This window comes from Dryobates pubescens, chromosome 30, assembly GCF_014839835.1.
Source record: "Dryobates pubescens isolate bDryPub1 chromosome 30, bDryPub1.pri, whole genome shotgun sequence".
NCBI classification, from domain to species: Eukaryota; Metazoa; Chordata; class Aves; order Piciformes; family Picidae; genus Dryobates; species Dryobates pubescens.
In genome coordinates this window covers 12,505,753-12,526,758 of record NC_071641.1, presented here as the reverse complement: position 1 = coordinate 12,526,758, position 21,006 = coordinate 12,505,753, and the positions used below count along the sequence as shown (strand labels likewise).

Below are 21,006 nucleotides of genomic sequence, written 5' to 3'. Positions count from 1 at the left end.
GCCCAGTGCACAGGGAGAGGGCTGAGCCCCTTTCTCTTATGCTGTTAACCACCCTGTGTCATGCTCTCCCCTTCTCTTCTCAGGGAGCTATCTATGGGATGGCCCAGTCCGTCCCGGACAGGAGCTTGGTAGCGGAGATCTCTCAGGCCTACCTGGACGGCCTCTACAGCACAGATGTTCCTTGCAGTGAGAAGCACATGAATGGCTCTCCTGGCCACCACTGACTGCAGTGCAACCACCAGTGCCTTGCCAGCTGGCACTGGGCTGCTTCCAAGAGGTTGCCTTGAGGGGAAGAGATTGCAGTAAGCCTTTGTTCCTACAACTGGCAGGTCTGAGGGCAGCTTGATCTCGAAAAACCTTCCTTCTCTGTCTCAGTCTGTTCTGAACTCCACATTGTTTTTGTGCCCAGCTCAAGGTCTTGGGGCTCTTCCCTCCCTCCCTTCTGCTTTATTTTCCTGATGACTCTTGCTGGGGAACTGAATGTCCATTCCACAACTCCAAACTCCTCAGGTACTCTGCATCTCACTTCATTCCTTGCTGTTCCTTTCTCCTCGGCCCTGGTTTCGTTCAGCTGGTGTCCAGCCAAGCCTTAGCTTTGAGTCCTCACCTCGTGTTCCACAACTTCAATCTTCCCAAGAAGTTGAAGGTGGGGGAAATAAATAGAATCATTTCTTCTTTTTTTGACGGTTTTCTTTTGGGTATTCCTCCAAACAGACTGGGGGAGCCTTATCCCCACACAACTGGCAAAGGAAAGATGTCGGTGGACTCCCTTTGACATCCCCTCTGGAGACCTCAGCATGACTGCAATCATCTGCTGAGGAAGGGGGGGTAAAAGGAAACATAAAATAAAACCAACAAAAAAGGGCTCAAACCAATTCACAAAAGTCTTTTCTGGACTGTTTTTTGGCATTTGAATCCCAGGCAGGTGGTGGAGGGAGAGGATGTGGATGGTACTGAGAACCTTAGGTACATAGTCGCCCTTTGTGCTCCCCTGCCTCTTCTAGAAGACAATGCAGTTACCACCCAGAGTGCTTTCCTTCCACCCTGCACCCTCCTGGAGGTGCAAAAAAAGACCAGCTGAAATTCCCTCTTTGTTTTTGCACTGTCTCACAATGCTGTCACAGAGTCAGCCAGACCCTGGCCCGTGCCACCAGCACCGGAGGCTTGGCATGGGAGCAGATGGCACCAAAGCTGACTTGTGGGTTGTTGGGTGTTGTGGGTTTTTTTCACCATGGTCTGTTTTTTAGTGTAAAAAAGGTGACTTTTGTACTTGTAGGAAGCTCTGCTCTTGCACTGATTCTTTGTAAGGCACACTCTCGAAAGGGCATTCACCACTGTGCCTTGATGCTTCTCTGGCTGTTGATTTTGTTGTTGTTGTGGGATGCCAGGGAGGATTGGAGGCTTCAGCTGTTGGCTGCAGGCTTTGCTGTGGTCGTTTCCTTATGGTACTATAACAAAAGAGCCAACTTCAAAGGCAAGGACTGGCCTCAGAGAAAACCCTGTGAGGTAGAGGAGGAGTTGTATGAGCCACATCCCTTCACAGTATTCCAAAGGTGCTGGTGGAGCTCTTGAGAGGTGGATGACAGCATGCAGCAAGCTGGAGGTGCTCAGGCCTTGGGCATGGAGCTCACCCTCTGCTGTTTTTACATTGAGAGAGTTTTCCCAGAGCAACTGGTGAGGACAAGCTGACATCTCTGCAGTGGAGTCACTCCTTGCAGGCCTTTCCCTTCTGTTTCCTCTCAGCTTATGGCTCCTGGGCAGAGTTCAGCACTCAAGAGTTCAACACTTCATGCCACATCTGCAGAGCCTTGTGCTGGCCATCCAGAGGCATCTCCCTCTCTGCCGCGGTGGACTTGTTAGCCCAAGGTTGGCCCTCACTGGCCAGTTAAGCAGCACAGTAGTTAGACTGAGTGAGGCTACTACCAGGCACCAGTGCAGCCTTGGGCTCTGTGATTGTGGCAGGAGGGATGCTTGCTTCCTAGCAGGAGACAAAAGCCTTTTGGCCATCTCTCCTTCCCTTTGATGTCTCTGAGCCCTTTGGAAGCCATTTGGCCTTTGAATGTGTGGCAGCCTCTTGGTGGGTGTTAACCAGGACCTCTTTATTCTGTTAACATCTTCCCAGTGTGACCACTGGCTGCATCTCTTAAGTTTGCTTTACTTAGGAGGCAGTCTGAAGTGTCTGGCTACTGTGATGGTTCTCTTTGGAACCCAGATTTAACACAAATAAAGGAAAAGGGAGGTATTCTTCTTGCTTCTGCTTTGAAAGAGGGAATGGATTGGGTTTGGGGAGTGAAGGAAAAACTCCTTCCTCTGCCCTGCTTTGCATCCTCCTCCCAGGAAGCAGGTGGATCTGATAGCTCAGTGCTCCATTTCACATGGTCTGGATGTATTTGAGGATGTTTATTTGTCAATGTATTCCCTTCTGGGCTTCCCTACTGTGGGGTTCATTGTTCTCTGTGTCTTTGTTCTATGCTGGAAATGTCATCTCCTGGGTCAGGACTGGGCCACTGTCATTTGTCTTTTTTTTCTGGGCTGTAGTTTCTTCATCCTTGTCATCTGCATCTCCTTCATCATGCCAAATGACCTGAGACAAACCAGTGTGATGGACAGGCTGGCTAACTATTGAAAAGACCCCACCAAAAAACCCCAAACCAAAACAAAAGAAGAATTTGATGGACTTGGCTTCTGATCTGAAACTGGATGGTACTTTAAACCTGGGAGCATCTGGGTGACTGTGAATTCCTGCAAGGCTTCTGGCTGGCAGCTTTTGCCAAGCCAGGCACTGAACTGGAGGCTGGCACAAAGCACTCCCAAAGGCTTCACCTGCTCTTAGGTACTCTACTGAAGACTGTCCAGTGGGATGGACCAAGAAGAGATGTGTGTCTTGATGCCCTGGGTTTCACCCTGCACTTTTCAGATGACTTGTGGGGGGGAGGAGGGAGCAGAAGGGTTGCTTACGACACAATAATACCATGCCCAATAAATCCACATTGACTTCTTTCAATGGACAAACAGGGAGAGTCCATCTCATGGCAGCACTCTGTGTTGCTCTGATTTGCCACTGGAAAGCTGGAGGCTGAATGATGCTGAAGAGATGATGGTGAAAATAGGCCTAGTTTGTATTAAAATGGTGCACTTGGCTATCTAGGCTCATGGAATCCTTCATTTTCTCATTGGGATGAATGGGATCCTAATTACTCCTGCTCTTTGCTCATGCACAGCCTGGGCTGGGGTGGGGAAGAGTATTTGTGAACCTTCTTCCCTCTGCACCAGGGCTGCTCTGTCAAGGTAAAGGTTGATTAGATGATCATAGAATGGGCTGGGTTGGAAGTGACCTCTGAAGGTTATCCATTCCAACCTCCCTGCAGTCAGCAGGGACATCCTGCACTGGATCAGGTTGCTCAAGAGCTTTGTCAAGCCTCAGTTTGAATAGCTCCAGGGATGAGGCCTCAGCTACCTCTCTGGGCAACCTGTTGCAGTGTTCCCTCACCCTCATGGTGCAGAACTTGTTCCTAACATCCAGTCTAAATCTGCTCTTCTTTAATTCCAAACCACTGCCCCTCATCCTGTCAGCACAGGCCTTTGTAAGCAGTCCCTCTGCAGCCTTCTTGTAGCCCCCTTCAGGTACTGGCAGGCTGCTCTTAGGTCTCCCTGGAGCCTTCTCATCTATAGAGCCCCCTTCCAGCCCATAGCATTCTGTGAAAGGTGGTGTCCATGGCTCCATGTTGCACATGTTCAAGAGGCCATGGGCACAAACTTGAACACAGGAAGTTCCATCTAAACATGAGGAGGAGCTTTACTTTAAGGCTAGTGGAGCCCTGGAGCAGGCTGCCCAGAGAGGTGGTGGAGTCTCCATCTCTGGAGACATCCAAAACCTATCTGGATGTGTTCCTGTGTGATCTCTAGGTGAACCTGCCTTGGCCAGGGGGTTTGGACTGGATGATCTCCAGAGGTCCCTTCCAACCCCCACCATTCTGTGAGGCTGTGAAATACATAGAATACATAGAATAAACCAGGTTGGAAGAGACCTTCAAGATCATCGCGTCCAACCCATCAACCAATCCAACACCGCCCAAACAACTAACCCATGGCACCAAGCACCCCATCCAGGCTCCTCCTGAACACCTCCAGTGATGGCGACTCCACCACCTCCCCAGGCAGCCCATTCCAATGTGCAATCACTCTTTCTGTATAGAACTTTTTTCTAACATCCAGCCTGAACCTCCCCTGGCGCAGCCTGAGACTGTGTCCTCTTGTTCTGGTACTGCTTGCCTGGGAGAAGAGACCAACATCCGTCTGTCTACAACCTCCCTTCAGGTCCTTGATGGTCCTTGAAGGGCTATGGATTGTCTCATGAATACCTTTCTAGAACTTTGAAGGGATGTTTGTGGTGTTTCTCCCAGACTGTTTTGCTGCTCCTGTTGGTTGCACAGCAAAACTGTACCCAAAACACAGCAATCTGGCTGCAGGTCCCCTGAGAGCTGAGATCCTCATGTCAGTGAGTATCTTACCACCACCAAACCCACCTACACCCCCCACTCTGGGAGGGATTCCACTGTCAGCAGCCCCTGGCCTGTTGCTGTGCTGGTTTGGTGCCTTCCCTGTGCTTGTGCCTTAGGTGAGGTAAGCTTCTGATGTTAGCAGAAGCAGCTTTCCTCTGGTGTCCTCTGGCTTTGATAATCTCATTCTCAATCACACCCTGGGCTGCAGCAAGAGAAGTGTGGCCAGCAGGGCCAGGGAGGGGATTCTGCCCCTCTGCTCCACACTGCTGAGACCACAGCTGGAGTAGTGCATCCAGGTCTGGAGCCTCTCTTACAGGAAGGATCTGGAGGTGCTGGAGGGTGCCCAGAGCAGGGCCATGAGGATGAGCAGAGGGCTGGAGCTGCTCTGTATGGAGACAGACTGAGAGAGTTGGGGCTGTTCAGTCTGGAGAAGAGAAGGCTCTGAGGAGACCTTCTTGTGGCCTTCCAGGATCTGAAGGGGGCTACAGGAAAGCTGGGGAGGGACTTCTGAGGGTGTCAGGGAGTGATAGGACTGGGGGGAATGGAGCAGAACTAGAAGTGGGGAGCTTGAGATTGGCTGTGAGGAAGAAGTTGTTCCCCATGAGGGTGGTGAGAGCCTGGCTCAGGCTGCCCATGGAGGTGGTGGAGGTTCTTTGGAGACTTTCAAGGTTTGTCTGGATGTGTTCCTGTGTGGCCTGCCCTAGGTGATCCTGCTTTGGCAGGGGACTGGGTGGTGAGAGCCTGGCACAGGTTGCCCAGGGAGATGGTGGAAGCCTCACTCCTGCCTGGAGGTGTTTGCAGCCAGGCTGGAGGTGGCTGTGAGCAACCTGCTGCAGTGGTGAGGTGTCCCTGCCCATGGCAGGGGGTTGGAGCTGGCTGAGCCTTAAGGTCCCTTCCAGCCCTGACAGTTCTGTGATTCTATGATTCTTCCTGACCCTGGTCACTCTGAGCTGCAGGTCTGCCAAGGCAGGGGCCACTCCTGCCCTTTGCTTCATTCCCCACCTGGAGCACTGCATCCAGTTCTGCTGCCCCCAGCACAAGAAGGGCCTCAAAATGCTGGAGCAGGTACAGAGTGGGACACAAAGATGATCAAAGAACTGAAGGATCTCCCCTATGGGGACAGGCTGAGAGAGTTGGCACTGTTCAGCCTGGAGAAGAGAAGGCTGTCGAGAGACCTTAGAGCAGCCTTCCAGTACCTGAAGAGGGGCTGCAAAAAAGCTGGGGAGGGACTTTTTACAAGGGCTTGTAGTGACAAAACAAGAGGGAACAGAGTGAAGCTTGAGGAGGACAGGTGTAGACTGGAGAGTGGGATGAAATTCTTGACAGGGAGGGTGGTGAGGCACTGGAACAGGTTGTCCAGGGAGGCTGTGGATGTCCCCTCCCTGGCAGTGCTCAAGGCCAAGTTGGATGAAGCCTTGAGCATCCTCGGCTAGTGGAAGGTGTCCCTGCCTGTGGCAGGGGGGTTGGAACCAGATGATCTTTAAGGATCCTTCCAACCCAAACCCTTCCATGACTTTTTCCATGGCAAGAAGGACCTTCCTGAGACAACAGTCAGGCCCCTCCCAGGCTTGGGAGCAGACAATTTTGGCAGTGAGGCCTCCTTCCAGGCTGACCTGGGGTTCACAGAGACATTTATTGGAAACTGTTTATTTTCCAGTTGATATCCCACTGAAGACCACTTACAGCCTGGAGGGGGGGGAAACATCTCATGCCTACTTCCAATACTGCTGGAGAGAGGTTCCAAGAACCAAACTGCACATCACAGTGGCTGCTGTGTTGCAGAGCAGCACCATTTGGGACAGAAGGTAAGGAGCAGCAACATAGGGGCTGGCGCTGCGGATGTCGGGGGGGACAAGCTCTGGAAAGGTTCAGTGGTGTGCAGCTGTGTAACAGGACTCCTGGTGTTAGGGGCAGGGCTGCTGGATGCCCCTGAGCTCAGCAGGGCAGCTGGCAGGCTGGTGGCACACAGCTGAAGAATGGAAGCAGGAAGAGCAGAGATGGATCTGGTGTGGCCTCCATCCCTCTGAGCTGGGGCAGGGGGAAGCTTGGCATGACGTTAGGCAGGCTGGATGTGGGAATTGGCTTGGAGGTGGGAGAAGGCTGTGGGTGCAGGTATCCAGGCAGGAGCCAGGCTGTGGGTTTTGGCTTCATGTGTGTCTCTCTCTAGTCAGGAGAGAGAAGCTGCAACCTGCTCGATGAAGCTGGCCAGGTTGATGTCTCGCTCCGATAAGCCTCCGCACTCGTGGGTGCTCAGCGTGATATGAACCTGAAGCAGACAGACAGACAGAATGGTCTGGGCAGACCTTACCCCTGCATTGCATTTCAGGCTGGAGAGCAGCCAGGCAGAGAGGGACCTGGAGGTAGTGGTTGACAGTAGGCTGAACATGAGCCAGCAGTGTGCCCAGGTGGCCAAGAAGGCCAATGGCATCCTGGCCTGCATCAGGAACAGTGTGGCCAGCAGGAGCAGGGAGGTCATTGTGCCCCTGGACTCAGCACTGGTTAGGCCGCACCTTGAGTCCTGTGTCCAGTTCTGGGCCCCTCAGGTTAGGAAAGAGGTTGAGCTGCTGGAAGGTGTCCAGAGAAGGGCAACAAAGCTGGGGAGGGGTCTGGAGCACAGCCCTGTGAGGAGAGGCTGAGGGAGCTGGGGTTGCTTAGCCTGGAGAAGAGGAGGCTCAGGGGAGACCTTCTTGCTCTCTGCAACTTCCTGCAGGGAGGCTGTAGCCAGGAGGGGGTTGGTCTCTTCTCCCAGGCAAGCAGCAGCAGAACAAGAGGACACAGTCTCAAGCTGTGCCAGGGGAAGTTTAGGCTGGATGTTAGGAAGAAGTTCTTCCCAGCAAGAGAGATTGGCCATTGGGATGTGCTGCCCAGGGAGGTGGTGGAGTCCCCATCCCTGGAGGTGCTCAGGAAGAGACTGGATGGGGTGCTTGGTGCCATGGTTGAGTTGATCAGATGGTGCTGGGGGATAGGTTGGACTCAATGATCTCAAAGGTCTCTCGTAACCTGGTTAATTCTATTCTATACTACTCTCTGAAAGGGAGTAGGAAGGCTGAGGAGGGGCTGTTTAGAAGGGGTGGTTGTGATAGAAGAAAGGGCAATGGTTTTAAACAGGAGCAGGGTGGGTTTAGGTTGGGCATCAGGAGGAAGTTCTGCACCGTGAGAGTGGTGAAGTACTGGAACAGGCTGCCCAGGGCTGTGGTTGAGGCCCTATCCCCAGAGACATTCATGGTCAGACTCATTGTGGCCCTGGGCAGCCTGATCTAGTTGGAGGTGTCCCTGATGACTGCAGGGGGGTTGGTGATGATGACCTTTGAGGTGCCCTTCCAACCCAATGCTATCTGTGAATGAAGTGTTGCTGGCAGGAAGAGCAGGAACTGTCTCCCCCAGTGCTGCAGACACTGCTGTGGCTTTCTCCAGACTTGTTAACAGAATTCCCTGGGGTGGGAGAGGGGGGATTTGGAATTCTGCCTCCTTTTCTCCTTCCTGCAGTTCATCCTGGCCACAAATAGTTGCTGCCACCCCTGCCTTGGGCCCAGCAGCTGGCTGTGACCATATTTCATCTCACTCTTTCCCCAGCACCTTGCTGCTACTTCTGCTACTGATTTAAAAGAGCAGCTCTGGTGTCAACCTACAGGCAGGTACAGCTCAGCTGAGCAAAAAAGGAGTAGAAGATCTGCAAGCCACAGCTGTAGGCTTATCTGTGATGTTCCAAGGGGAGAGGTCCTGCTGATCTGAACAGGTCTTGCTGCTGCTGTCCTATGCCTCATAAAACAGGGATTTGCTCCCTGCAGAGCTCCCTTTGCCCCCCCCCCCCCCCCCCATCCCCAGTTCCTTACCTTGTTGTACACATTGAACCATTCAGGGTGGTGATCCAATTTTTCTGCCTGCAGAGCCACTCTGGTCATGAAGCCAAAGGCCTGCCCAGTGGAGTGAGAAGAGAAGTTAGCTCTGCACCACTTACCTGTGGAATGTTGGCTTTCACCCCACTGCATGTTGCCAGGGAGTCCAATCAAATCACACCATCACAGAGGGCCAGGGGCTGGGAGGCACCTCGAGAGATCAGCCAGTCCACCCCCCCTGCCAGAGCAGGTCACCCAGAGCAGGGCACACAGGAACACATCCAGGTGGGTCTTGAATGTCTCCAGAGAGGGAGACTCCACAACCCCCCTGGGCAGCCTGCTCCAGGGCTCTGTCACCCTCACAGGGAAAAGGTTTTGCCTCCTGTTTCCATGGAGCTTCCTCTGCCTCAGCTTCCACCACTGCCCCTTGTGCTGGCACTGGGCATCCCCCAGCAGAGCCTGGCTCCAGCCTCTGGGCACTGCCCCTGCACAGCTTTAGCAACAGCAATGAGGTCACCCTCAGGCTCCTCCTCTGCAAGCTACAGAGCCTCAGCTCCCTCAGGCTCTCCCCATAAGGAAGATGTTCCACTGCCTTCATCATCTTTGTGGCTCTGTGCTGGAATTTTCAAGCAGTTCCCTGAGGTCCTTCTTGAACTGAGGGGCTCAGATCTGGACACAATATTCCAGAAGCAGCCTCACCAGGGCAGAGTAGAGAGGGAGAAGAACCTCTCTGGACCTACTGCCCACAGCCCTTCTAATCCACCCAGAATGGCATTTGCCTTCTTGGCCACAAGAGCACATTGCTGGCTCATGGTCAACCTCCCATCCACTAGGACCCCCCAGGTCCTCTTCCCCTTCACTGCTCTCCAGCAGTTCAGTCCCCAACCTCCACTGCTCCATGGGGTGGTTCTTTCCCATGTGCCCTTCTTGAACTTCATTCCATTTCTCCTTGCCCAACTCTCCAGCCTGTCCAAGTCCTGCTGAATGACAATACAACCCTCTGGTGTGTCAGCCACTCCAGCCAGTTTTGCAAGGCCTGGGCTGTCCTGGGTCTCTGGTGGGTTTGGTTTGGGTGTTTTTTTAACGGATTTTCATCTTTCTTTTTTTTTGGGGGGGTGGGTGAAGCTTTCCCAAGACAAGTTGTGTGCTGGGTTGAGAAGGAGGTCTTTCAGAAAAGATTGGATGTGGCACTTGGTGGCATGGTTTAGCTGATGTGCTGGGGTTAGGTCATAGAGGTGGACCTGATGATTTCAGAGGTCTTTTCAGCCTCAATGATTCTGGGACTCTAATCCTGGGACTGTGGTGAATGGTGCCACAGCCAGCTGGCAGCCAAGCACCAGTGGTGTTCCCCAGGGATCAGTGCTGGGCCCCATCCTGTTCAATATCTTTACTGATGATCTGGGTGAGGGCATTGAGTCCACCATCAGTAAGTTTGCAGATGACACCAAGCTGGGGGCACGAGTTGATCTGTTGAAGGGTAGGAGGGCCCTGGAGAGTGACCCTGACAGGCTGGATGGGTGGGCAGAGGCCAATAGGATGAGATTTAACAAGGCTAAGTGCAGGGTTCTACACTTTGGCCGCACACAACAACCCCAAGCAGCACTATAGGCTGGGGACAGAGTGGTTGAGAGCCGCCAGGCAGAAAGGGACCTGGGGGTACTGGTTGACAGCAGATAAACATGAGCCAGCAGTGTGCCCAGGCAGCCAAAAAGGCCAATGGCATCCTGGCCTGCATCAGGAACAGTGTGGCCAGCAGGAGCAGGGAGGTCATTGTGCCCCTGTGCTCAGCACTGGTTAGACCACACCTTGAGTCCTGTGTCCAGTTCTGGGCCCCTCAGGTTAGGAAAGAGGTTGAGCTGCTGGAAGGTGTCCAGGGAAGGGCAACAAAGCTGGGGAGGGGTCTGGAGCACAGCCCTGTGAGGAGAGGCTGAGGGAGCTGGGGTTGCTTAGCCTGGAGAAGAGGAGGCTCAGGGGAGACCTTCTTGCTCTCTGCAGCTCCCTGCAGGGAGGTTGTAGCCAGGTGGGAGTTGATCTCTTCTCCCAGGCACCCAGCACCAGAACAAGAGGACACATTCTCAAGCTGTGCCAGGGGAGGTTTAGGCTGGATGTTAGGAAGACGTTCTTCATAGAAAGTAATTGGGATGTGCTGTCCAGGGAGGTGGTGGAGTCCCCATCCCTGGAGGTGTTTAGGAAGAGCCTGGATGAGGCCCTTGGTGCCATGGTCTAGCTGATTGGATAGGGCTGGGTGATAGGTTGGACTGGATGATCTTGGAGGTCTCTTCCAACCTGCTTGCTTCTCTGATGCTGTGTCTTGGGTGGGTGACCTTGCTCAGCTGTTACATTTCAAGGAGGGGGAGCAGGGCAGGGTTTTCTTTGGCTGAGCCTCCCAGAGGGGACATCCCTGCTCTGCCAACCAGGTCTCCCTCTCCATAAATCTCTGTGCTGCTGATGTTCCTACCCGGTTGAAGTCCTTGAAGTGGAACTCCTTGAAGATGGCGTCTCTGCCGTCCACCTCGTTCCACCCCACGGCTCTCAGGTTCGGCAGCAGCTGCTCCCTCTCCTCCGTGTTCAGCCTGTGGGCTTTGCCTGCCTGACACCACAGAAAGCAGAGGGAAGGAAGGGGAGCAGATCAGCGTGGCAGAGGCAGCAGGGAGACTTCCACTCCCTTTGCTCCCTGCAGAGCTCCCTTTGTCCCACACCATCCCACTCCCTTGTGCTGTGGATCGAGGGAGGGAGCTGCAGGCTGGGTGGAGGGTGGCAAGAGCATGTGTGTGGAGGAGGGGGAGGTCTTATTAATGCTCACAAATGTGTCAGGAAGATGGGGCCAGACTCTTCTCAGTGGTCCCCAGAGACAGGACAAGAGGTAACAGGCACAAACGTGAACATAGGAAGTTCCATCTAAACACGAGGAGGAACTTCTCTACTTGGAGGGTGGCAGAGCACTGGAACAGGCTGCCCAGAGAGGTGGTGGAGTCTCTGTCTCTGGAGACTTTCAAGGCCCACCTGGACATGTTCCTATGTGATCTGCTCTGGCAGAGGGAGGTGTTGGACTTGATGATCTTCAGAGGTCACATCCAAGTCCTACCATTCTGTGTGGGTTGGAACTGGGGGATGCTGACGATAGGGGATGTCTGGAATGCCATCCAGAAGGATGCTGACAAGCTTGAGAGGTGCAGGCCAGTACAAACTTCATGAAGTTCAGCAAGTCAAAGTGGAAGGTCCTGCACCCAGGCACAAATCCAGGCCAGGTGCAGAGTGGGTTCACAGCAGCCCTGGAGAAAAAGGCTTGGGGGATGTTGATTGATGAGAAGCTCACCGTGAACTGGCAGTGTGCTCATGCAGCCCACAAGGCAAAATGTGTCCTGGGCTGCATCAACGAGGCTGGGGAGAGGCCTGGGGCACAGCCCTGTGAGGAGAGGCTGAGGGAGCTGGGGTTGCTTAGCCTGGAGAAGAGGAGGCTCAGGGGAGACCTTCTTGCTCTCTGCAACTGCCTGAAGGGAGGTCTCTTCTCCCAGGCAAGCAGCAGCAGAACAAGAGGACACAGTCTCAAGCTGTGCCAGGGGAGGTTTAGACTTGAGGTGAGGAGAAAGTTCTTCCCAGAGAGAGTTGTTAGCCATTGGGATGTGCTGCCCCAGGAGGTGGTGGAGTCACCATCCCTGGAGGTGTTCAAGAGGGGACTGAATGTGGTACTTGGTGCCATGGGTTAGTAGTCCTGAGGTCTTGGGTGACAGGTGATGATCTTTAAGGTCTCTTCCAACCTTACAGATTCTATGATTCTATGAAGAGGAGTGTGGCCAGCAGGGTAAGAGAGGGGATTCTGCTGCTTTTACTCTGCTCTTGTGAGCCCCCACCTTGAATCCTGCATCCAGTTCTGGTGCCCCCAGCATAAGAAGGACACAGAGCTGTTGGAGCAAGTCCAGAGGAGGGCCACAAGGATGGTCAAGGGCAGGAGCACCTCTGCTGTGAGGATAGGCTGAGGGAGCTGGGGGTGATCAGCCCAGAGAAGACAAGGCTCCAGGAGAGCCTTGGAGCTGCCTTCCAATACCTGAAAGGAGCCTACAGGACAGGAAGGCTGCAGAGGGACTTTCCAGAAGGCTGTCTAGAGACAGGACAAGAGGGAATGGTTTTAAGCTGAGGAAGAGGAGGTTTAGACTGGATCTTAGCAATAAGCTCTGCAACAGGAGGGTGGTGAGACTCTGGATTGCCCGGAGTGGTTGTGGATGCCTCCTCCCTGGAAGTGTTTAAGGTCTTGGGCAGCCAAGTGTAGTTGAGAAGCATCCCTGCCCATGGCAGAGGAGTTGGAGTAGATGATCTCTGAGGTCCCTTCCCACCTAAGCCACTCTGTGATGTCAGTGCTGTCCTCTGCTCTGTGCCCTGGGTACATCCTAGGTTTGGTGAGGTCCAGCTTTGTCCCTTTTGTCCTCTGACCTGCAACCCCTACCAGTTTACCAGCTTCTCTGTGTAGCCATTTGAACTGAGAGCTTAAGTTCCCCTTAGGTACTAAGAACACGGTGTGTGTGTGTGTGCGTGTGTGTGCAAAATATATAAACCCAACCCTGATGGCTTCCAGAACTGAACTGCTTGCTTCTGAGGTTCATGAAGTACCTTCCCGAGGCGGGAGGGCTTTATTTTGCAGGTCATCAGCGCTGGAAGCCTGCTTCAGGGGAGAAAAAGGAGTGCTGTGAATCAGAGAGATGAGTCAGGCGAAATTGGAGCTCAGCTCCTCAGCCTTTTCAACCTCCTTGATGTTCCGGTGGAGTTTAAAGAGGCTGTTCCTGTCCCTGAGTAACAAAGGGCAGAGGGGAGGGACGGTGATTTAGCTTTGTCTTCGGCCGCTGCTGCTTAAGGAAGGGGCGGGGGGGGGGGGGGGGGGGGGGGGGGGGGAGGCAGTTCAGGGCTTTGGGGAAGTGAAGAGAGGCAAGGATGAAACTCAAATGGGAGTTCTTGGGCTTGGGGACTGCTTCTGGTTCAAGTGGGAAGACAGGAAGGGGAGTGCAGAGGGGTACTGATCTATCTAAAAGGTTATGTTCTGGCAGGTAAAATTCTTCCCTACTGGGTGATGTGAATCTTTGAGGAGTGGAATGGAATGGAATGGAATGGAATGGAATGGAATGGAATGGAATGAACCAGGTTGGAAAAGACCTTTGAGATCATCCAGTCCAACCTATCACTCAGCACCATCTGATCAACTCAACCATGGCACCAGGCACCCCATCCAGGCTCTTCCTAAACACCTCCAGGGATGAGGACTCCACCACCTCCCTGGGCAGCACATCCCCAGGGCCAATCTCTCTTTCTGGGAATAATTTCTTCCTAACATCCAGCCTGAACCTCCCCTGGCACAGCTTGAGACTGTGTCCTCTTGTTCTGCTGCTGCTTGCCTGGGAGAAGAGACCAACCCCCACCTGGCTACAGCCTCCCTTCAGGGAGTTGCAGAGAGCAAAAAGGTCTCCCCTGAGCCTCCTCCTCTCCAGGCTAAGCAACCCCAGCTCCCTCAGCCTCTCCTCACAGGGCTGTGCTCCAGACCCCTCCCCAGCTTTGTTGCCCTTCTCTGGACACCTTCCAGCAGCTCAACCTCTTTCCTAACCTGAGGGGCCCAGAACTGGACACAGGACTCAAGGTGTGGCCTAACCAGTGCTGAGACCAGGTTCTTGTTTCTGAGTGACAGAGGCCAACATCTCCTTGCAGTTTGTCTTCCTTCCTATGCTGTGGAGCAAAGCCTGGCAAGTTGGTGGTGTGGTGTAGCTGATGTGGTGGTGTTAGGGCATTTGCGGATCCCAGAGGTCTTTTCCAGCCTCAGTAAGTCTGTTAGATGTAACTCCCCCAGATGATGTTTCTTGTAGGTGTTTGGTCAGCAGCAACTTGAGGTTGCTTGGCTTGGATGCTTAAGAAGTAGCATCTCAAACAGCTGAGCAAGGAAAGCAAACTATCCTCTCCTAGAGTCTCTACCTGCTCCCAGGCTGTGCAAGACCAGAGAGGCAGGCATGGAGCTGATGTGTTTGTGGATCCTGCTTTGCTTGGCTGTGTTCTGGGGAAGATAGGTAAGAGGGGAAGTTTCAAGAGGGGGGCCAGGTTCTTGTCAGTGGTGCCCAAAGACAAGGGGCAACAGGAACAAACTAGAACCCAGGGGGTTCCATCTGAACAGGAGGAGAAACTTCTTTGCTGTGAGGATGCTGGAGCCCAGGAGCAGGCTGCCCAGGGAGCTTGTAGAGTCTCCTTCTCTGGAGAGACTGCAAACCTACTCGGACACTGATCCTGGGCAATCTGCTGTGGATGTATGATCTCCAGAGGCCCCTTCTAGCCCCCACCGTGCCCAGTTGTTCCTGTGCCTGCTGAGCCATGGGGCTGTGTGGGTGCCTGCCTGCCTGTCTGTGTGGCCATGGCCATCATGCTGAGGGAAAGCTGCCAGCTGCAGGGCACCTCATGGAGGGAGAAGTGCCAAGGTGTGTGCTGAACCTTAGCTCAGGAGCGGATGGGGGTGAAATGGTTCCTCTCCCCGCCGGCATCATCGCAGCTGAATGATCTTCCTCGTGCCAGATGTTTGAGAGAAGCCTTCCCTGCCCCTCCCTCACTGCACGTCTGGCATTTTAGGTGGCTCCCTGCCACCCCTCCTCCCTGCTCAAGTCAACCCTGTCCCTTCCCCAGCTCTGGATGTGGAGGGGAAGGCAGGGAGTAAACAGGGCTCAGCACAATGAACCCTCAGCCGTTGCCCTTCCCTGCTGATGGCGTTGATAAGCCAGGCACAGGTAGCTTAGCAACTGCCTAAGGTGGGGACAGAGGCTGCCTTTGCATGGGGCCCTTGGCAGGGGGGGGCACCCGTGGGGAGCATCCTGGAGGATTCTGATGGCAAGGCAGTAGGGGCTGTGCCAGGTTTGGGGACCCCTCCCTGCTCATGTGCAGGTGGCAGAGGGAGGAAAGGCCGCATAAAGCTGGAGGGGTATGGGCATGGCACAGCAGTGCTGAGGCCAGAGGCAGGCTGGTGTGGGAGCAGTGGGCACAGCACTGTCGAGTCTTTTCTAGCTGAAGGGGTATGGGCACAGGGGGCTGGGTTCCAGTTCTGGGGCAGAGCAAGAAACCAGGCTGCTTGGGAGGCTTCTTCGTTCTCTGAAGCCTTGTCTGCATCCACTGTGTGGGAAGAAAGGGCCCTGAGGGCTTTTTCCAGGCCTAGCGCCTCTCTGAGAGCCCAGCACCAGCAGGATGAGGTCCAGCCGAGCAGACCACACAAAAACCATCGGTTCTGGCTGTGACTGCTGATGGGGACCCCTTTGCCTGAAGCCATCTCCATGGCCTCCCCCTTGCTCCAGACCCCTTCCCTCCTTCACCCCAGCCTGCTGGCTCTGTTAATGCTTGTCCTGTGCACTCAGCTCTTGTAAAACACACACACACTCGCACACACACGCTCGCACACGCACGCTCGCACACGCACGCTCGCACACGCACACTCGCTCGCACACGCACGCTCGCACACACACGCTCGCACACTCGCACACGCACGCTCGCACACACACGCTCGCACACGCACACTCGCACACGCACACTCGCACACACACGCTCGCACGCTCGCACACGCACGCTCGCACACGCACGCTCGCACACACACGCTCGCACACGCACGCTCGCACACACACGCTCGCACGCTCGCACACGCACGCTCGCACACGCACGCTCGCACACGCACACTCGCACACGCACACTCGCACACACACGCTCGCACGCTCGCACACGCACGCTCGCACACGCACGCTCGCACACGCACACTCGCACACGCACACTCGCACACACACGCTCGCACGCTCGCACACGCACGCTCGCACACGCACGCTCGCACACACACGCTCGCACACGCACACTCGCACACGCACACTCGCACACACACGCTCGCACACGCACGCTCGCACACGCACGCTCGCACACGCACGCTCGCACACACACGCTCGCACACGCACACTCGCACACGCACACTCGCACACACACGCTCGCACGCTCGCACACGCACGCTCGCACACACACGCTTGCACACGCACGCTCGCACACGCACGCTCGCACACGCACGCTCGCACACACACACTCGCACACACACACTCGCACACGTGCACACATACTCTTCTCCTGAGGCAAACTGAATTGTTTTTCTTTGCTGGTCATGCTTGCAGATTCTATTTTTTCCCCTTGTTCTTTCTTTCCTTCCCTTCTTCCCTCTTTCTTTCCTTCTCTTTCTTTCTTTCTTTCTCTCTTTCTTTCTTTCTCTCTCTCTTTCTTTCTCTCTTTCTTTCTCTCTTTCTTTCTTTCTCTCTTTCTTTCTTTCTCTCTTTCTTTCTTTTCTTTCTCTTTCTTTCTTTCTTTCTTTCTTTCTTTCTTTCTTTCTTTCTTTCTTTCTTTCTTTCTTTCTTTCTTTCTTTCTTTCTTTCTTTCTTTCTTTCTTCCTTTCTTTCCTTTCTTTCCTTTCTTTCCTTTCTTTCCTTTCCTTTCTTTCCTTTCTTTTCTTTCTTTCTCTCTTTCCTCCCCTCCCCCAGCAGGAAGCCAAGGAGAAGCATTGTGCAACGGAGGGACAGGAGCCAGACTGGGGAACTGAGAGCGCTTTGGGCTTTCTGGGGAGGAACCAAGCCTCAAAGCACCACGAACGGGTGGCTTTGCCCCCTAGGATCAGGTACAGCAGGCAGCCCTGGCGTGAGCAGGACCTGCGGGCAGGGCTGGCATCAGGCATGCCAGGAGGCCCCACGGGCTGCCTGCTCCTGTCCTTCTTCCACTGCCAATCAAAAACCTGGCGTCCAGGGTGAGTGACCCACTCGTGGGGGTGCAGAATCTCACAGAATCACAGAATGTTACGGGCTGGAAGGGACCTCGAGAGCTCGCCCAGTCCAACCCCCTGCCAGAGCAGGGTCACCCAGAGCAGGTCACACAGGAACACATCCAGGTGGGTTTGGAGTATCTCCAGAGAGGGAGACTCCACAAGCCCCCTGGGCAGCCTGTTCCAGTGGTCTGTCACCCAGTTTGGTTGGGGGGGATCAGGCTGACAGCGCAGCCCGGCTGCTGGCCCTCTCCCCTCCCCCTGGCCGAGGAGCTGAGCCTGGCGAGCGCTGGCTGCGGGCACCGGGCAGCGGCCGGCGGAGCTCCCTCCCGGCGTTACTCATTAACCAGGGCGCCCAGCTCGGCTCCTTCCCCCCCCCTCCCCCCCCCCCCCCCCCCCCGCCTCTTCCCACAGGCCGGAGCTGCTTTCCTGCCTCCTCCTTCGCAAAGCGCCGGCCGGCTTGCCCAACGGCCGCTTACCATGGCCGCTGGCCCTGCGTGGCCTCCTCCTCCCTTCCCGATCCCGGCTGCTGGGTGCTGGGCACCGGAACGGCCCCGGAGCCCGCTGGAGCCGTGGCTTGGTCCGGGGCGATGGGAGGCGTGGCGAGGGGGCTGGGTCCACCCCGCGCTGCCCTTCCCAGCGCTGCCCGCCAGCGGACACCGCTCTCGGGTCCCTGCGCGGTCCCTGCGCGGTCCCGAGGCTTGGGGAGATGCGAAACCAGTGGCTCTGGGAACCCCTCCAGGCGGCAGCAGTGATGTGTGTCACCCACCTGAGCACCCCCAATCCCCGCACCCTTTCCCCCCCCGGAATTCTCACCTTTGTTTCCCGACCTTCTGCTGAAGGAACAAGCGGAACAGGATGGGAAAGGACAGTTAGTAAAGTGCTGTCCCGCTGGCCGCAAGTGTGCTGAGTGTGGCAGTCCTGCGGGCTGAGTCCTCCCAGCCCCTGGGCCTCTGCGCGGTGACAATTAGGAGCTGTGGGGGCAGTGGGCACAGGACTGCTGAGGCCAGAGCCAGGCTGGTATGGGGGCAGTGGGCACAGCACAGCACAGCGGTGCTGAGGCCAGAGGCAGGCTGGTGTGGGGGCAGTGGGCACAGCACAGCAGTGCTGAGCCTTTTGCAGCTGTTTTCTCCAGTTGCCAAGGGAACTGTGTCCCTGCTCCCCCGGGGTGCAGTTGCTCTCCAGGACTGCCGGGTTTGTCCTGGTGCCCTGGGGTTGGTTGTCTGCTAAGCCCACCCACGTGCTGGGCAGTTTTCCAGCCCTGACAACACCTCTGACACAGGTGGCAGACAGAATTTCAGCCCCCTCGTGGCTTTCTTTACCCTTAGAGCAACCCCTTGTGGATTTTGGTTGGCTCTAGTGTGACATGCACCCCTTGTACATCCCCTCCCCCATGTGATGTTTAGAATCATAGAATCAATAAGGTTGGAAGAGACCTCAAAGATCATCCAGTCCAACCTGTCACCCAAGACCTCCTAAGTACTAAACCATGGCACCAAGTGCCACATCCAATCCCCTCTTGAACGCCTCCAGGGATGGGGACTCCACCACCTCCCTGGGCAGCACATCCCAATGGCTAACAACTCTCTCTGGGAAGAACTTTCTCCTCACCTCCAGCCTAAACCTCCCCTGGCACAGCTTGAGACTGTGTCCTCTTGTTCTGGTGCTGCTTGCCTGGGAGAAGAGCCCAACCCCCACCTGGCTACAGCCTCCCTTCAGGGAGTTGCAGAGAGCAAGAAGGTCTCCCCTGAGCCTCCTCTTCTGCAGGCTAAGCAACCCCAGCTCCCTCAGCCTCTCCTCGTAGGGCTGTGCTCCAGACCCCTCCCCAGCTTTGTTGCCCTAATGATCCTTCTAGCACCCTATAATGAAGGCTAATAAACAAGCAAACCCTGGCCAGAGCCTCATCCAGCCTGGGCTTAAACACCTCCAGGGACGGGGCCTCAACCACCTCCCTGGACAACCCATTCCAGGGCTTCACCACTCTCATGGTGAAGAACTTCCTCTTCACGTCCAGTCTGAATCTCCCCACCTCCAGCTTCATTCCATTCCCCCTAGTCCTATCACTACCTGAGATCCTGAGCAGTCCCTCCCCAGCCTTCTTGTAGGCCCTCTTCAGATACTGGAAGGCCACATTTAGATCACCTTGGAGCCTTCTCTTCTCCATACTGAACAGCCCCCAACTCCTTCAGTCTGTCCTCATAGGAGAGGTGCTCCAGCCCTCTGCTCATCCTCCTGGCCCTTCTCTGGACACCTTCCAGCACCTCCATGTCCTTCTTGTAATAGGGGCTCCAGAACTGGAGGCAGTACTCCAGGTGGGGTCTCACCAGAGCTGAGCAGAGGGGGAGAATCACCTCCCTTGCCCTGCTGGCCACACTTCTCTTGATGCAGCCCAGGATCTGATTGGCTTTCCTGGGCTGCAAGTGCACACTGAGAGCTCCTATTGAGCTTCTCCTCCCCCAGCACCCCCAAGTCTCTCTCCTCAGGGCTGCTTTCCAGCCAGTCCCTGCCCAGCCTGGATTTGTGCCTGGGATTTCCTCGACTCAGATGCAGGACCCTGCACTTGGTCTTGTTGAACCTCCTGAGGTTGGCTTGTGCCCACCTCTCCAGCCAGGTCCCTCTGGATGGATCCCTTCCCTCCAGCTGTCTGCTGCACCACACAGCTTGGTGTCATCAGCAACCCTGCTGAGGGTGCACTCAGTGCCACTGTCCATGGCACCCACAAAGATGTTGAACAAGACTGGTCCCAGGACTGATCCCTGAGGGACTCCGCTTGTCCCTGGCCTCCACTGGGACATGGACCCATGGACAGCCACTCTTTGGGTGCAGCCATCAAGCCAGTTCTGTATCCATCTAGTGGTCAACCATCAAACCCATGTGTCACCAGCCTGGAGACCAGGCTGTGGTGCGGGACAGTGCTTTGCTCAGGGCCAGGTAAACGACACCAGTTGCTCGCCCCTCATCTGATAATGTTGTCACCTGTTCAGAGAAGGCCACCAAGTTGGTCAGGCAGGATTTGCCCTTGGTGAAGCCATGCTGACTGTTCCCAGTCACCTCTTCACTATTCTTCTGAGTCAGTAGTGCCTCCAGGAAGATCTGCTCCATGATCTTTCCGGGCACAGAGGTGAGACTGACTAGCCTGCAGTTCCCTGGTTCCTCCTTCTTACCCTTTTTGAAGATGGGGGTAATGTTTCCCCTTTTCTGGTCTGTGGGGACTGCCCCAGACTGCCAGGACTTTTGGAATAGAATAGAGAGGGGTTTAGCAACCTCCTCTGCCAGTTCTCTCAGCACCCGTGGGTGTATCCCTTTGGGTCCCATGGACTTGAACACTTTCAGGTTCTTCAGGTGATCACGATCCTGATCTTCACTTACGATGGGCAGTTCCTCCTCCCCGTCCCTGGCATTGTCTTCCATAACATCAGGAGTGTGGCTAGAGGCCCTTGCAGTGAAGCCTGAGGTAAAGAATTTATTGAGTACCTCAGCCTTTTCCTCACCACTTGTGACCATTTCACCAGTTTCCTTTCTGAGGGGGCCCACACCTTCCTTAGTCGTCTTCTTCCCATTCATATACCTGTAGAAGTTCTTAGTGTTCCCTTTAACCTCCCTGGCTAGATTCAATTAAAACTCTGCTTTGGCTTTCCTAACCAGGTCTCTTGCTGCTCGCACAGCTTCTTTATATCCCCCCTGTTCTAGCTGTCCTTCCCTCCACTGCCTGTAGAGTTTGTTTTCCAATTTCAGGTTGTTTTCCATTTCAGGCAGTATCCACTCTCTCTCTTCATGTTTTATAACGATCATTACTAGCACAGTAGCTTGGTTCTAAAATCTTTGTGGTTGTTCCTTTTGGAACATCTGGGCATGCTTAGAGTTACTGGTATTTTTGCAG

General features: G+C 54.9%; 2 protein-coding genes across 3 annotated transcripts in view; one reads left to right on the top strand and one right to left on the bottom strand.

Annotated features, from left to right (window-relative positions):
- Positions 1 to 825, top strand: part of SGPL1 (sphingosine-1-phosphate lyase 1) — a 61,915-nt gene extending 61,090 nt beyond the window's left edge. The window contains exon 14 of the mRNA XM_054174679.1: positions 84 to 825. Coding sequence (XP_054030654.1) covers positions 84 to 224 — 141 coding nt within the window. The 3' untranslated portion in view covers positions 225 to 825. The remainder of the gene's footprint in view (positions 1 to 83) is intronic.
- Positions 826 to 6,572: 5,747 nt separating this feature from the next.
- On the bottom strand, positions 6,573 to 17,703 carry PCBD1 (pterin-4 alpha-carbinolamine dehydratase 1). Of its 2 annotated transcripts, XM_054174697.1 has the most exons (4): positions 17,606 to 17,632; positions 10,797 to 10,928; positions 8,336 to 8,416; positions 6,573 to 6,768 (listed from the first exon to the last, which is right to left on the bottom strand). In XM_054174697.1, the coding sequence occupies exons 1-4, from the start codon at positions 17,606 to 17,608 to the stop codon at positions 6,670 to 6,672; spliced, it is 315 nt and encodes a 104-aa protein (XP_054030672.1). In that variant the 5' UTR covers positions 17,609 to 17,632; the 3' UTR covers positions 6,573 to 6,669. The 2 variants fall into 2 exon arrangements, with proteins under 2 accessions (XP_054030672.1, XP_054030674.1); XM_054174699.1 differs by lacking the exon at positions 10,797 to 10,928 and having other exon boundaries at positions 17,606 to 17,703.
- Positions 17,704 to 21,006: the final 3,303 nt, after the last annotated feature.